We start from the raw sequence: 18,058 nt of genomic DNA on the forward strand, positions 1-18,058 counted from the left end.
AAAAATACTGTACCTGAAATTTCCAAGTGAAATTCCAGACATTCCCTGAGCAAAAAATATTTTCCACTCCATTATGTGGAAATCAAGTTTAAAAGAAAAGAGAAAAGTTTCATACCTCACTGTTTTTGACATAATGGCTTCTATTCCCCTTTTCAAAATTCCCCTCCTCTCCCCATTACCTGCTCCACTGTTTTTTCCCTGAGCAGGGAGCTACGCACCTCCCCCAGCACAAGGGTTTAGCACCAGCAGGGCTGGAAGGCAACGTCTGTCAAGGTATGGAAAGAACAAATTAGCAGTTTTATTACACACACCCCCAAATCAGAAAAACAACTTCATACATGTACATTATCAATGAACACCCATGTAGCCAGCAGTTATCGTGAAGAGCTATTTTAAGAAATTAAAGCTAAGAGGAGGGTTTTGTTTATTTTTTTCCTTAAAACAAATATGACTTAGTCGTGTTGATGAAACATTTAAGCATGTAATAGTTGATCTCCAACAGCAAGTATCAGCTACACTCATGATAATAGGGCAAATGACAAATGGTAAAAAGGAATTAAATTCATGTACTTGGTAACTAGTTGAGTGTATAACCTATGTAGAAGGCTTTTGACTTCATGTTCACTGTCCTTGTGAACAATGGCATGAAACCTCGTCTTTATAAAACTGTTAGTCCCTTACAGATCTCTGTGATGCTGAAAAAAACTCTCAAATCCTGACTGCCACACATTTCAGGCAGAAGCACTGATTCCATCTATTTAGGGTGTTCCCAAAAGGAAAGTGCAGATAATAAAAATGAGCGCTGGCAACAAGACAAACATTGTTAATCAATATAGACTAAGTCACTGGCTAGCACTTTTCAGTTGAGAAAGCATCAAGTACATTCCTCTTGAAAATCATCCCCTGCACCCAGGACTATTATTTGCTGACAGCCATGGCTGACTTGGAAGGTGATGGGCTAATGGCAGGAATTAACACACTTAGTACCTTTTAGGAATCAAACCTGGAATTTGTCAATTCAAATACAATTTGGAGTAGACAGTGATCTAAGTATAAAAACAAACAACAAAAAAAGTATGTTTACTTTCAGTTTTTCCACAAACAGGCTTTGAAATGCCAGCCAGTTTTGCTTTATCCTGTTATGGAGAAACATAAATGCCAACTCCTAAAACATATTAGGAAATTTGTATGGCTGAGAAAAAGGATGTAACATACACAATGATTTTCTTTTCCAAAGTCAATTACTCCAGCTCCCAAGCCTGAATGAAGCAGCTGCAAACCTTCAGAAAGCAGCTGCTCCCATAACCCCTCTGCACGCTTGCCGACTGCCAGCGTGCACTGCCGGGGTCCCAGCACAGCTCAGGAACCCCCCGCGTGGCCTGGCTTTCTGAGGCCACTCTGAGCATCGTTTAGTCACCCAGGGCCACATCATGCCCACGTCCTCCCACAAGTACGTTGTCAGTTCTATATTTTGTAAAGCAACACATGATCCTAGTGCCTAGATAGGAGGAAAGCGAAAGATTTTGGCTTCATCAGGCACCGCCCCCATCGCCAGCCTGCTGGGAGCTTGGATTTGCTGTCCATCAAGTCTCACACAAAGAACCATTAACCACCTACATCTCCCGACACCATCATTTTATAACAGTTTTACAAACAGCACTGTTGTATGAAGGCATGTACACCTTCTGCTAAGATGTGGGACCTGATGAACATACAGATCCAGAAGATGCTACGAACACACGGACAAAAGATATTGTCCTCTGGGAAACCTGCTTCTGCTACCTCCAACACACCTAAAAAAACACAGAAGGTGCAGGTACTCAAGGTGCCTGATCAATAAATAGTTGAAATCAGTAGCCTGTAAACAAGAAATCTATAAATTTATTTAGCATTATGATCCAAATAATTCAATAAATATAAACCTTTTAACAGATAAAGGGAAGTCAGTAGCATGGCAACTGCTTTTAATCAGAAGAAACCATTTTACTTTTAAAACCCTTAAACACTGAACATTAATCAGCATTTATTGCTTAAAATTAGAGACTGCAAGTTCTGTTACTATTGCACAGAGCTTGAAGAATGTATGTCCCACGCTATGCTTAGAGTGAATGCATTTCAATTCATCAGCTAGATTATTCTTTCAAATGAAGGCAGAGCTTCTGTAACATGGTGCCTGTTCTACGCCCAATGAAATTAGCAGTGACTGGAATAACCCATGATTGGATATTTAAATTATTTATAGCCTTTGTGTAAACCTCTTGAGGCAGTCATTTAGTGCTGCAGCATTCACTGCATTTTCTACTACGCTAACTAAGAGGACACGGCTCTGCCCTGTGGTGCTGGAGGTGTGGGGCAATGCAGAATTATCAGCTCCGCAGGCACCCATCTTCGGGACGGTGGGGGGGTGGGTGCAGTGGGGAACTGAGGGTGGCTGCAGCTGAACACAGCATTTACCCGCTCCAAATTCAGACATGGTAATGTGTGTTTCCTTCTTAGCACCCCCAAATACTAGTTTAACCACTTTTTTTTTTTCCTATTGGGGTGGAATGGGAGGAAGCAGAAGTATGTGTGTGTAGAAGGGAAGAGATGAGGAAGCTGAGAACAGTGAAGTGTGCTGAGACCTTCAAACATTTTTCTTCTACAGCTGTGACGGGAGCAGGCACAACCACCCACCAAAGAGAAAAGATGAACGAGCACAGCTTCTCTAGCGAGACCCCGCTAACATGGAGAGGTGGGCTGCTGGTGCTGTGAACGGGGTGAGGCTCCATCGCTCCTCAGCCGCATGAGCTTCTGCTGGAAACAAGCTGAACGGCCTGTGGAGGCTGACCATGCCCAACACCTACTGGGGAGACAAGAGTCCTGTGAGATGACAATCATCTTCCCAGGGAAGGGCTCTAATGGCCAGATTGCAGGTTTTCTGGAGGGGGCTCCCCCACGCCTGCCAAAGCCATTGTTCCGTAGCGTAACAAAGGCCCTGCAAAGCTGCAGCAGCAGGCAGGAGCACCAGCCCATCACTCAGAGCTGATTTCAGCCTCACCAGGCCAGGCTTGCTGGAAACCCACCGTCAGGGAAACACAAGCTTCCTAACAATCACTGCAACCTTACAGGCAGCAAAACAAGAGACTGGCATACTGTCTTCCAGAGAGAGTTTGCATAAATCAAAACCTGATTATGCTACATTTTGAATGTTAGATTTTCCACAAGATGGTGAAGCACAGAGATATATAACCTGGTTTTGCATTGGTAATTGAAATAAATTATCATAATCTTCCCTGAGTCCTGCAATCACTATTTTTTAGATTGAACCTTGACTGAGGGTTTTAAAAATATAGTTAATGGACTTAAAAATAATGCCTGCCCATGAAAGAAAGCTGGATACACAACTGAGTATGCACTCTGTTACCTGTTAAAACACCATAATGCAGGAGTGAAATACTGCCTTTTCCAACACTGTACTGGATCAACCCTTTTTGTTAATTTTACGAGTACTGTGATGGATGATCACAAAAGCCCTTTTTGAAGTAAGTGTGTTTAATCTTTCAAAGAGATTGATTTGAAATTGACCCAGTTTCAAGTGAATAAAAATTGTAACAGTTTCAAATTGATTAAATTTTGAGTCTACTCAAATCATATGTTTTACATCTAACCTTTGGATCCAAGAGAGAAATATTTCCATTTTTCTTCAAAGAGTGGAGGGTGGGGCCACCCAAAGGAACTAATACTTCTCTTTTCAAAGTTTCTACAGTACAGTACTTATGCCAAAGCAACACAGAAGTCTTGCTTCCTGAAGTACAGAATTGCAATTTGTTTTCAGTTCAGAATATGTATGTTTTCATATGTGCAGACCATACGGCCCTACAGTGACCCACAGACTCCAAGACTCACAAAGTTCAGCTGTTTCTGAATGCAGAGAAGGCAGAAGGGCAGGAGGGAAAGGCAAACTCAGGGCACCTTTGTTCTCCCTCCAGTTCTGACATAGTTCAGGGGCTTATGTAGCTCTTGGCATCCGCTGTGAAATAAAAAAAAAAGTGACGGCTTCATCTAACTTATGCTCTTTTGATATAGCATCGAGCAGCTGCAGAGAACAGCGCTTAGGATGCAACCTCGATACTTGCTCTGGAGATTGTGGACGTTCACAGGACTGCTCCAGCTGCAACATTGCTCATCCCGCAGGGCACCATAAGGCATTGCAGTGCAACCAACTCAGGGCACACAACTTTTAAAGGTTAAGGCAAAAGACATCCCTGCTCTCTCAGGTGCCTGGTGAATTACTGCAGAGTAATCAGACAGTGATCGTTTTTACAGCCAGTGTGGTGTGTGCATCACCAAATAACCAGCGTGCACAAAGCTCAGCACCCAGCCAGCAGATAACCCCTGACCAAGGCATGGTCCCACCAGCACTGGGGAACAGGAGCAACCTGCAGGGAGTCTGAGTGGGCCCTGGAAAACCATAGAGCCATATGGAAACAGCATTGCAGGGGGCTGGTTTTTGCACTGGAGAGAAAACCCCGAGCAGGACCTTTATCTGAAAAGAACCCAAGGTGCTTCTCTTCCTGGCTGGCCACTAGTGCAAGTTTTCCACCTTATCTCTGCTTGGCTTGTGGGTTACCCCGCCCCCCCCCTTTTTTCTTGTCTCTTCTTCTTCTTTAAATTGTCACCAAAAGGAACTTTTACTGTTACAGTCAATGTATGCCATCAGCCATGCTAATAAACCACTGTGCCTGTAAGCCTGTCTCAACATCCTTTGGGCAGCACAAGGAGAAGTGTTCTTCTGTCATTTTCACAAGAAAAATGCTGTTAAATGCAAACTCAATCTAGGAGAGGTCTGATACTGTAGCATCCCAGCCTCCCTGTCTGACAGCATGCAGCATCTGTGCTCTCCTGCACATCAGATCCATTAGATAACACTACAACGATAAAAGGTTGTCCAGTGGCTGTGAACTTTGAGTATGAACAAACCTTACTGATACTATAATACAACATAGTATAAACTCCCGATAGAATGGTAAGAAACAACTGTATAAAATAATAATAATAATAAAAAAATAGACCTATTGCCATTTCAAGATGGCATTCACAATTTACATAAACGCAGTATCACTTCAGGACAAGAAACACCCATAGAAGAAAAAACAAAACAACAAAACCCCCTAAGAAACCACTTTACATTTTAGACATCTGAACATCCAACTAAGTGCACAGTGGAAGGCTTTTTTCAGAATTAAATTACAACTTTTAAAAAGGACAAAGATCACACTACTAGGTGCATGTGAAGTATTTAAAATGCAGACTGAGATTAAATTCTGCTTGTTTGCTTAAATAAGGCTCTGATCTCAATAGGGTTACAAAAGAACAGGGAATTCAGCATGTATACATTTATAGAATCAGAGAATAAGTCAAATTCAAATTCCTAACAGTGTAGGTCAGTACACAAACACAACTTCAGTCATGAAGTTATATTAAAAATTCTATTGTAGGCAATGAGGACACCCAACACATTTGGTTAGAGTTTGTTTACATCCTGGAATAATAGTTTATGTCTTCATATTAGTATGTACAAACATGCTTGCCAAATGAACTCCAGTTACCCATCAATTAATTTCTGTTAACTACTCTAAGTGCTGAAAAACCCTGAGCGATGATAAAGGAAGTCAGTGTCTCATACACACCTGAAGCAAGCTGCGACCAGATGCACATTGAGCAATTCCAATTTATCATAAAGTCTGTAAAGAATCCAAGAATATCTATCCTTGAACTCATAGTATTTTGGTTTAGACAGGTTTGGTTTCCATTTCCTTATTGCAAGAAATACAGAGGTAAGACACAAGCTAGAAGTTTTATTCACAGACAGCACTGACCACAAACAATTCAGACGAGTTCAACAGGTTGCCATCCCTACATCTGGCAAAAGGCTGCGCATTGCACACGTTTAATAACCACAGTGATTTTCTGGTTTAGCAATGCTGAAAATTAATTTGTGCCTGGTCAAAAACGCTTGAAAAGAAACAAGAAAACCTCTTTTTAGACACTCGTAATTGGCTAAATAAATACGTATCTAAGTTTTTATGCTACTGCTCTGATATTCAGTGAGTGTAGGCACCCAATTCCCGATTTTCTATGCTCAGAGTAGAAAAATGTGGATGTATCCCCAGTTGTGGATACCAGATACAACTTTGTATGTATGCTTAAATATTTATGCTCAGAAGTCTGTAACTTTCCCTCTCACTACAGAGGTTGAAATATAGTAATAATGTGAGTGAATAAATATCTAAGTATCTGTGAAGACTCTAATTCACTCCCAGGCTGACCTAGTTCTTTGGTAAATAAGCTTTTTCAGGCCATTTCTCTGCTGAGAGTCCAGGCCTTGTAAATACCTTAAACATAAGAGTGTTCTCCTTAAACTTGTTTTCATTGCAAAAAATACATGGACTACATGGCATATATTTCTGGAATGTAGGCAGCTTGTGCTATACAGTAATTCAAATGTGAATCTCTTCTCTATTTTTTCCTTTAATTAAAGGAAAACCCAAAAGATCCAAAAACCAAAGAGAAAGCAAAACCCACACTAAAGCAAACATAGTATTTGAAACAAGAGACCCAGCAGAAAATAGACTGCCAATCTGGAATGCAGCAGAGTATTCCAAAAAGGAGGGAAATCAAGATCTCAAACATCAGAAACTTAATTACTCAAGTACTTCATTAGCATGCTTTCATCTTGACTTTGTTAATCATCAAGTAAACTTGGCAGCAAACTCCTGATACTAAATTGAGGTATGCAATATTAATGTAGTTGATTCAAGGAATAAAATTATCACTAATCTCATCCTTAAGTACATATGGCTCCCAACTACCTTGAGTCACATTGTAACCATCACCATTATAAAGTCCCACACAGTTTAAGAGATTTTGGTGATTAGTGGTGTAGGGAAGTTATGAAACTCAGTATAAACTTAGAACATCAAAATCATCCTTGGTGGATGAGAAGTTCATTGCGCAAACTTTCTTTGCACTTCTGAATCTGCTTAGCACCAAAAAGGAGAAGGGGAGAAAAAAAAAAAAAAAAAAGGAATCCACAACATACATGCACAGAACGATGTTTCTTTACCCGAAACAGAAAAATTCAACCTGCCTTCTCCCAAACTCTCCCTGCCCCCAACAAGACATCCTGCTTCCTACCCTTCCATGCAAATCACATCTGGCATTTAGAGAACCTGGCAATGTGTGTCCTACTCCCAGTCTCACACCACAAACCCAAACCACAGTCCTCCATTGCAGATTCCTGTCCTACCTAGCCAGTATTTTACTAGCCCTATGCTGCTACTTCCTCATCACTTGTATCTTTCTCATAAAAATGCAGCAGAGGTGCATTGCTTAATACACTGAATGTCACGGACATGTATGTACAATAACACCCCAAACTTACTTTTGTTACAGATGTGGAAAATACTGAACACGCATTCAATCTCTGATCACTCACAAGAGTCTGAAGAAGCAGACCTCATCACTGCATCAGGGGTTGTACACAAGGGGAAGAAACTACGATCCAGCAAAGGAACTTAAACAGAAGTCACATTATGTGTTTCTTAAGAAACACAAAAAGATTCACTGTTTTGACCTCTAAAATGTATCTATTTTATGCATCTACAGAAAGTGTTTTCAGGATACGTGCAGAAAACTTTTATTTCGGACTACCTTTCTGCCTTTCTGGATGAGCAAGAGTGGATATAATGCATGTGCGTACTTCTTCCTCAAAATGCCAAGCTGTTTTCCTTGGACCGTGCTGGACACCACTGCTATACGTGAGCCATAGCTGAAAGGTCTCAGTTCATCTTGCAGGAAACAGTTCTTTGTTTCTGCTTTCCCAGAACAAACGTATAATGAACATGTAACACTGAAGAGCGAGGCGTTACGTGTATTGTGTAGATGCTTGGTTTCAAGTATAACTCTGACAATGGATGCACCCTCTCAAATGTATAGATGCAAGCCAGCTTTCCATCCCTGGGTTTTGATAAGCAATCACTTCATTATCACTGCGTCATCTGGGCTCCCTCCTCCCCCACGCAGCCTACAAGAGGAAGAATGCCAGAGCTCCAAGTGAGCAACAGAGTCATGAAGTCAGCCCATGTCTGACAAACACTCATGGCAGCAGGATCACACAGTTTTTCTCACTACAGGCAAAAAAATGCAATGGCACAGCTAGTCACACAGCAGTGAAGAGAAGGAATAATCATCTGCTGTCTAAAAGACTATTATTCTGAGCAATGAGAAGTCACCCGCTAATTCAAAAAGTTACATTAAGCATTCTTATTTGCCTCATCATCATTTTTGAAAACAGAAGCCTGTATCTTTTGATTCTTTACCTCTGGTAAGGCCTTCAGTAAGTAAACAGAACACCACTTCATGCCTACTGTGTCTATCAATCCCTACAACATGGAGATATTTATAGCACTAAATTAATATTTATATTAAATCACACTTAAACACATCCTCTATCTAGTGATAACTACCACAATAATAAATAAATCTTAGAATATTTAAACAAATCGAGATTGGTGAAAAATTACAAAGATAATTCTCTAAAATCATTCAAGTACTATGCTTCCAACTCAAAGGGCTTTTAAGTATATTTTCTGATTTAAGCATCTTTTCTGATTTAAGCGTAAGACTTGGTTAAACCAAGACTTCTGCTAGACACTTAACATTCAAAAACTTGTTTCCAATAGTTAGCTCTGTCTTAGAGGGGAAAAAAAAAGTCACATACTCATTTAAGTGACAGCATCCTTTCCGCACACTCTCTTGTGTGTCCTCAGCCTCTTTCTCTCAATCTTCTTACACTACTTCATTTGGTGCTGCAATTCCAGAGCCAAATGCTCATGCAAATTCAGTCCATCTGCATTGAAATCAACATTTCAACAAAATACAGAGTTGGAGAGGCCGAGGTGTAGAAAGCTTTAAGTGTTTGCTGGAAACATGCTGAATCAGTGCTGACACTGGAAATCAGAAGTAGGGCATGGCTTTGATAGAGGGCTAAGCTAGACACCCCTGTTACAGCTCTCCAAGTTAGAAACATCTTCTTGCTCCCTCCTTTTAATTTCTAACTCTGTCACAGATGCAGTAATTGATTTAAAGGCAGCAAGATGGAAAGGAACTTAAATGATCTCTCCCATCAGGAAAGCATAATGGTTCCCCACTTCAGGACTGCCAACACCACGGCTGGAAGGAACACTACCAGTTTTATCATCTCTTGGCAAGACAAGGAAATGATATAACTCAAGTTAATTCAACAGTAAATGCATCTTATTCTTGTATCTGTTCTCAACCCTCAGAAAAAATGCTATCACAAGGGTATCAAGTCATGTTTCTCAAGAACACTTTTAAGTGCATCACTTCCAACAGCTAAAATGAGACCAGGTTGGATGGGGTTTGAGCAACCTCATCTAGTGGAAGGTGTCCCTGCCCACAGCAGGGGGTTGGAACTAGATGGTCTTCAAGGTTCCTTCCAACTCTAACCATGCTAGGATTCTATTATTCTTTTCAGATGTCCACATCAGGCTCCACACTTGAGCATCTTACCTACTAATAACCAAGCAAATACAAATATTCAACTGTAGCTCAGTACTTACTGCCATACCTGCAATTCTAAGAAAATAAGTTGAATTTGTAAGCATTCACCCTAATTGTTTAAATTGGGATAACAGTAGTAACACTACAGAAACAAAGCATTAGATGAATATAACCATAAATGACAAACTGGTAAAGGACTACAAATACAAACACTGATCTGTACCTTTTTCAATACTCAGTTCAAAGGAAAAAAAAAAAAAAAAAAAAAAAAAAACAAAAACCCACCAACCCAAAACACAACCTCCGTTTCAGATTAATTTTTCACCCAGAAGTCCATTTGCAACCATCCTCAAAACCAACCGCAAACATCCCATTTCATCCTAGCACCGTAATACAACAGGATAACAGGACTATATCAAAAGGCAAAAAGTTTGGCAATGTCATTCTGATCAGTCTAGTTGCTGCAGCATTTCCTGCACAGTTGTAATCAATCAAGCAGAGGAGAGATGTCTGCGATCTGTCTGTTACCTGGACATCAGATTTATTAACTATGCACTTGCTATAATGTTGTCTTAAAGAACTTTGTAGAAATAAACGGGTTTTAAATCATTAAAGCTGAAGTTACACGTCAGGCACCATTTTCCTAAAAATATCTCTGTGTCAAGGATTACCAAAAAAAAGCTATGGATCCTTGATCACTTAGTCTCTTCTTTGCCCAAACCTCCAAAAGACACAGAGACTACCAAAATAAAATAAAGTCATTACAGAAGAGCTGCTTCCAATATTTTAAGACTTATTTGAACAACTTGCAAGTTTTGGTTAACTGACTTCTAATTTTTACAGCGTTTTATATAGCATCTAAGACCTTGTTAGATATTCCAGATTCAGTATTTATGCATAGTATTTGCTTGATGCACAATGTCATCTACCGAATCACTATACTCTAGCAGCACCTGATGCTATTGGATGTATTAGAGCAGTAATACCCTTCCAAAAATTTAAAAGAGCAACAGGGAAATTTTAATGGCTGTTCCTTAACTTTCTGCATGTAAATCTCTCTGCTCTAGCCCACTATTAGTCAGACAGTTCAGGTTTCACTGGTCGTTTTCTTCAGCGTGATACTGACTACAAGCAGAATTGAGATCAGAGGTTGAGATCATCTGTGGTAAGGGGAAGAATTTAGATTCCAACCCCAATGAAGTCAGAATACACACACACAATGACTCTTAACTTGGGAAATACAGTGAGATTCTCGGTTACAGATTAACAAACCCTTAGTCTACTCAAATTAAAAAACAAAAACAACAAAACCCCCCAAGCCTTACACACCCAGATCCAGCAACGCACTTCCACTCCATTTCTCATCACTGTAAGTTACTTGAATATCTTTATCTGTTTGAACTAAAAATCTGCTATTGAATCACTCTCATCTGCTATGCACACGTTTACCAAAGATTGTCAGGCCCAAATAGTTTTAGAAGTTGGGCAGATGTTGGATTCCTACAAAAATGAGATTCTAGAGCACCATGCTGTAACAGTGTGACAAGAAGGAGAATCTTTTCAACACACACATTTTGCATGAGGCTATAAACACCATAGGAGCAGGATGTAAGCTATGAAGATCATTATTTAAAACTATTTCACCTTTGAACAGAGCTTGTAGACATATCTGCTTCTACAGCAAGTCTCAAATCTCACCAGAACATGAATGGGCACTCCAAATAATAGTCCCCAAAGATACAGTGAAGGTCTATCAAGAAGGGTGTCTGGGTTGCCTGCTATACAAACCTGGAGAGTAGGAGAGCTTCTAATACCAGTAGAGCTCCAACCATTTTCCATTTAGAGTCGTGGAAGTTGTCCATGAATTTGAACAAGACGAGATTCAAGGGAACACACATGCCACTCCTTTTCATACAAAATTCTTAAAGAAAATGGAAGTTTCTGCATTTTGTCACTCCTCAAGGAAATCTGATACTTAACAACACCTGCACACAATGAGTATCCAAATGAAAAAGTCATAAAGAGCCAGCTGCCCTTTATTTAAAATGCCCTTTGCAAAAAACTTGCCGTACATTCTTTTGAGAGAAGCAGAACCGCCAGGAATCCGCTGCCACAGAATTCAACATCCAGAACAGTAAGCATCAATAAAGCCTGAGCATCGTGTTGAGAAGAACCACACTTGTATTGAAAATGAGGTCGAGAATACTGCACGGTTACAATCACAGAGACTGGGATTTCAAAGACACAATTTCTTGCAATAGAACAAGCTTGGATTTTTAAAAATACAATCATTATGTACATCAAAATATGTGGCCATAAGACCAGCCTTAAACTAAGGCCTTGTTTACACAATTTCTGCACCGTCAGGAAGTATTTGGGCTGGGAATGTAATTTTTCTTCCAAATCAATTAAATATTTGCAATTCTCACTGTGAAAAGAGCTATATACCACCTTTATATTGACATGGGTATAACATATTCCCACAGGGAAAAGGAATAGAAGAGTACCTTTATATTGATACAACATTTTCCGTGAGTGTAGAAGCTAATATAGCTTTCATTATTCAGTCAAGTTAAAGCAGTATGACATTTTTCTACTTTATAGACAAGGCCTATGTTTAACGAGCACCAAAACACTTCAGAGTATTTGGAAGATCAGACTACTGAGCTCTACCTTTTGTACTGTCCTCACAAGTCATAGAGAACACTGAACATCTAATTACGTTCAAAACTCTGATTAGACCCATGCCACGGTTTCTTAAATCCTTCACTGTTTAACACACACACCTTTTTGGCAAGAACTAGATTATATCTACAAAAAAAACCCAGCATAATCCAGAATTTACTAGGCTGCCTTCAGCTGCTCTGCTAGGCTGAGAGAAACTGGACTTTATGTGCCGCTGTGTGCTACGAACACCCATTTTTGCATCATTCCTCAATCACAACACAGGCAGTAGGGCAACAGGAGGCACTAGAAAACATGAAGAATCTGCTATCTGTTGGGGAGAACAGAATAAATATCTGCTTTTATTAAGTGGAACAAGTTGCTTCCAATGTGCTGATCTGGAGAAAGGCCTGTTGAGTGCTAAAAACTGTATAATCCCATTGAACTTAAGACAAAACTGAACCATAGGAATAGCTGAGATATAAATATATAGCATTTTAAAAAAAAAAATCAGTCATGAAGTTTTTTAAACCACAGACATGTCAAGCTTTCTTAGTTTTCAATGCAGCATTTTTGTTAAAACAAACCCTTGCTATTAATAAGCATTATTCCGCTGACCCTCTAACCTGGAAGTCCTTGAGGAGCTGGCTTCTAATTAATTTTTAGAAATTTCTGAAAGACAAGATGCAAAGCGGCTTTCCGTTTTCACTTGAAAATGGGGGGCTGGATCAATTTGTCTGTTACTTGAAGGCCACAAGCAGAAGTTGAGGGACCATCACTAGGGTTGCCTTCTCCCACCCTCTTTGTTTTCAACTATGATTGTATCAGTCTGACTGATACAACCTGACTAATTGTATCAGAACAGGTCCTTGCTGTTTTGAAGGATATGTGTGAGCTCAGGAGAAGAGATGTGTAATACTTAAGTATGTATTTTCCAAATTTTCAGTAGATACCGGATGTTGCTAAATACGTGTCCAATTTTAAACTAAAACACAAGATTATAACTTTAATTTCCATCACTGGGATTTCAATACATAGAATTAAACTAATACTAAACACTGTTCTTCCAGTGCTGAAGCAGGAAGCTTTCCTATGTAAAATAGAAGAAATTATCAGATTCACAGTAGGAATCATGGCAGTTTGTTTTCAGTTGGCCTTATTAAAAAAACCCTTTACACATCATTGCTCAACTTTTGCTTTCGGGTGGTGAGATAATTTCAAGTCTTGTTGGGATAGGTGGAAGAAAAAAAAAGTAAAAAAAAAAAGTTGCAGGTTTGTGTGCTAATCTTTAAAGAAGGGGCTAAGAGAGGAAGATAACAGAGGTAAACAAACTCCCTAGATCTTCCAAATGACAGAAGGTACAGGTGTCCTCCCACCCCAACCCCTCTGCAAACCAGGAAAGAAATAACGGTCTGATGCATAATTTTAAAGTGTTATAATGCAATGAGGTCAAAAGCTTAAATTTTATAAATAATCGACCCTCAGAATTTTAGCCCGGTAAAGAGTAAGGGCATAATCTTGCAAGTCCTTTTGCATTAAAGCCACACTACCTTCCTAAAGCTGCCTACTGAACACAGTGTTCCACTCACATGTTGGCATCACATAGGGTCAGGACCTAAACACAAATGAAAAACTGTATTAAAAATTACTAAATAGTAGGTAAACTAGCAGTTTTGTGGTTTGTCTTTTTTTTTTTTCCTTAAACACTCTCCCAAATCATCCCACCACCACCTTTCACTTCTATTAAGACATAAATCAGGAATAACAGCCTATGTGAAAGTTAGTGTTTCACGTAATACATAAAAGCGCACGAAGTTGTTTTCTAAAAAACAGCATTTGTATTAAAATTCTTAAAATGGATAGACATCTCTTAAACGCATGTCTGGAATTAAAATGACAGTTGTTAGAATTTTCTTGGTACATCACAACGATAAGATTTCCTTCTTTGCTGGCTGGAGGTACATCCCACAACAAAACCAAAGGAATAAAAAAAAAAAAAAAAAAAAAAGCCCACCCCCCCAAAATCCCAAAAGGCTAAATTCTTGTAAATTTGAAGTAAATGAAGCCCGAACTTGCAAGACATGGCAATTACAGTTAAAAGACTCAGATGGAAATAAGAAATAAATTCCACTAACAATAGGCCCTTTTGTCCTGGCTTGTTCGGTATGATTACTGCAAGGAAACTGTTAAGTAGTTTTTGGAGTAGTAGATAATGGGATTCTGTGGAGCTTTCACAGGTTGGCACCGGCTGGAACAGCTGAGTTTTGAAGGCACTCTATAGACACAGGGTTGCTGTTGGCCCTGCATCACATATAGGAAGTCTTTGCACTTTAGAGAGCTAGTCATCAAAATCAGTTATTGCCAACCTAAAAAGAAAAACCCTCGGAACAAAACCACCACCGCTCCCACCCGCCAAAGGAAAATTAAAATAAAAACGAAATCACACACACACGCACACCTAAAAAATTGTGCAGATTTGTAACATTTTCACAGCTGATTTTTAAAAAAAAAAAAAACAACAACAAAAAATCCAACAAAACACAACAGGAAAACCCAACAGGCTACCACTCTCCTGCAAACTCCCATCCGATACAGCAGGTAAACAAAATAGAAGATTATTTCACGAATCATCAGCAGACACTTTCTGGCACCCCACACTGTATTGGCATCAGTGTTTGAGTTACAGTCCCAGTTCAGATGTGCAATTCTCCAGGCGGGACGCGCCGGGCACAGCCCCCCAGCTTTTGCATAGAGATCCTCGGGCCGGCGGCGGGCTCCACGCGTGTCCGGGCTCCACGCGTGTCCGGGACGGGCTCCCCGCGTGTGCCCCGCTCCCGGGGCGGGCAGGGGCCGCTCCCCGCCGCCGTCCTCCCCCGTGCCCGCTGCCAGCGCGGGGCAGCGGCAGACACTGACGGGAAATATGCAACGACCAAGACTGGACGAAACGTACATGCCGAAAAAAGCCACATTTCCAACACGATATAATTTTTTTCCTTGTTTTTTTTTTTTTTTTTTTTTTTTTTTCCCCCTCTCTCCTTTTTCCGTTTCTCTGTGTGTGTCTGTGTCTGGCGGCCGCCGAGGCCAGCGCGCCCGCCCCGCGGCTCGCCTCGGCCGGGTGGCCGAGCCGCCGCCGCCGCCGTGTGCCCGCAGCCAGCCCCGGCCCCGCCGCCGCCCTCAGAGGATGGCGCAGGAGGAGCAGCACTGCTCGTCCCCGTTGGGCTGCGAGGCGTAGTTCATCTGCCTGACGATCTCCGCGAAGAGCTCGTCCACCGAGGCTTTGTTTTTGGCCGAGGTCTCCATGAAGGGGCAGCTCCACTCCTCGGCCAGGGCTTTGCCCTCCCCGAAGGAGACCTCCCGCTCGCCCTCCAGGTCCACCTTGTTGCCCACCAGGATCATGGGCACCCTCTCGTACCTCTTCACCCGGATGATCTGGTCCCGCATAGGCTTGATGTCCTGGAAGCTCTGCTGGTTCACCAGGCTGTAGACCAGGATGAAGCCCTGCCCGTTCTTGATGTAGAGGTCCCGCATGGAGGCGAACTGCTCGGTACCCGCCGTGTCCAGGATCTCCAGCACCGACGGCGAGGAGTCCACCTCGATCTCCTTGCGGTAGAAGTCCTCGATGGTGGGGTCATACTTCTCGATGAAGGAGCCCGTCACGAACTGGACGGTGAGGGCGGACTTGCCCACGCCGCCAGAGCCCAGCACCACCACCTTGTACTCCCGCATGGCTCCCGGCGCGCCGCCTACCCTCGCCTCCCGCTCGCGGCTGCCGCTTTCCTCCCGCCCTCACGGCGGGCGGAGAGAAGGAGGGAAGAAGGGAGGTGGGGGGGGGCGGGAAGGGGCGGCCGCGCCTCACGGGGCCGCGCCGGGCCAGCCCCGTCGCCGGCCAGCGCCGCCGCCCCGGGGGCGGGCGCCGGGCCCTGCGCGGCGGCTGCGCTGTGCGGCGGGGGGAGGATGAGGAAGATGAGGAGGAGGAAGGCTGCGCTGCCACTACGGGCGCCGGCCCCGCGGCGGGACGGCGCTGCCGCGGCCCATGGCGGCCCGCCCCGCTCCTCAGGCCCCGCCGCCCGCCCCCATTGGCTTCCCGGCGGCGGGTAGCCGCGCGCGCAGCGCCCCGCCCCGCTCCTCAGGCCCCGCCGCCGCCGCCCGGCGGGTTCGGGGCGCGGCGCGGCGCGTGTCCCCTCAGGGAGGGCCCGCGATGGCGGGGATCCTTCCGGAGCGTCGCGGGGTCACCCGGGCGCCCCCGGGGTGCCGTGCCCAGCACGGAAATGGCGGAAGGGCGGCTGGACCGGCAGCCCCCCTGCTCGCTTATCGGCGGAGGGCGCGGCGCGGTTATCTCCTCACCGCCGGCCCTCCCCGCCCTATCGTCCCTCCTCAGGGGACGGGACGCCCCTCGCAGCCGGCGCCAGGGCCGCTGCGACAGCTCCCGCTCCCCGAGGGAGGCCGTGTCCTCACGGGCGCCTGGCGGCATCTCTGACCCCACAGGGGCAGCAGGAGGGGAACTGCCGCCGAGGCCGCGTCCCCCCCGCCATGGAGGGACTGTTGTCAGCGCCCTCGCACCCTGTGTGGGAGGGCCCAGTGGGTGCTGGTGTCCCCGAGCAGTCCCCTTAGCTCTGCCTAGCTGGCTCCGGAGACTGAAGGTGTCCACTCCCCACTGGGGAAAACCATCCCTGGTGCAAAAGGCTCACTTGCCCCCTGGGGCTCCTCAAGAGAGGCGGCTGGAGCTGGCTGGGCTTTCTGCCTCCTGAGCTGGGAGGCCATGGCAGCTCTGGCCATGGCAGCTCCTGAGAGCCCCTTCCAGGACACTGCAGCTTCTGTGCCTTCCCCAACCGGCTGAAGATGTGGCCGTTGCCAGATGTTGATGCTGCTTGCCCTGCATGGCATGTGAACAGCAGTTTAGCCTGGTGGGGTTGACTCATGGGGACTGGCTATTTGCCACTGTTTGTAGAAGTTGTTCCTTGAACTTTCTATCAATCAGACATTCCTTTCAAGAAAGTATCATTAGTTGTTTTGGCACCCTCCAGTCTTTGCTTTTATATCTTACCCAATTCTTCGTTGTTCTCAGTATTTATTCAAGTAGTTGTGGCATGTAGGTCCTTTCTACCACACCTCCTTTTTTACAAAACTAATTTAAACACAGTACCACAGACCACGGTAGACAAAGACTAAAGGATTTGAAATAAGTTTTGTAAGCAGCATTCTGTTGTTATTGAATGGTTTTCACAGAGACTAAATTCTATGTAAATTATTTTTCCAGAATTCACTGTGGGGATTCACTCCATTGGATCTAGCTGTGCTGCATCCCTGTGGTCATCTGGCGAGTACTGCAATTCCGCTGATCTGCTGGTGAGTACCGCACCCCTGTCTTCAGGAGCTTAAACTAAACCCTTCTGCTATTGCTCGAGTAAGTCTTTGCAAATGAAGCCTCCCCCAATAAATATAAAAGCTACGTTCCACCAGCCCTGCTGTGGGGTGGGCAACAGTTTAAACAACTTTCTTAAATATATTGCATATCTGAAATGACACAGTCTGTATTCAGCTTGTAGCTATAGGTCGTGACCTCTAGCTGTTAGCTGGGGACCCCAGGTAGGATGCTGCTCTGCCAGGCCTCCACCTGATTTCTCCCAGGTGCACAGTCTTCTCCCTCACCTGCTAAATTTCTCAGCTGTAGGCTGATCCTAAACTAGTTCAAGGTGCTGTACCGATCAATCTGGAGATTGATCAGATATTTTATCTTACATTGAATTACGAGGGCTGGGCTTTGGCTGTATCTCTGTTCTAGACTCTGCCTGCTAACCACATTCCCCTGAACTTGTAACGAACCTGTAGG

General features: G+C 43.5%; 1 protein-coding gene across 1 annotated transcript; it reads right to left on the reverse strand.

The window, feature by feature from the left end:
- Positions 1 to 11,579: 11,579 nt before the first annotated feature.
- RAP2B (RAP2B, member of RAS oncogene family) lies at positions 11,580 to 17,569 on the reverse strand. Its single transcript, XM_063338938.1, has one exon. It carries the CDS (start codon positions 15,952 to 15,954, stop codon positions 15,403 to 15,405), a length of 552 nt encoding a protein of 183 aa, XP_063195008.1. The 5' UTR covers positions 15,955 to 17,569; the 3' UTR covers positions 11,580 to 15,402.
- Positions 17,570 to 18,058: the final 489 nt, after the last annotated feature.

This window comes from Chroicocephalus ridibundus, chromosome 6 (assembly GCF_963924245.1).
Source record: "Chroicocephalus ridibundus chromosome 6, bChrRid1.1, whole genome shotgun sequence".
Classification (NCBI taxonomy): domain Eukaryota; kingdom Metazoa; phylum Chordata; class Aves; order Charadriiformes; family Laridae; genus Chroicocephalus; species Chroicocephalus ridibundus.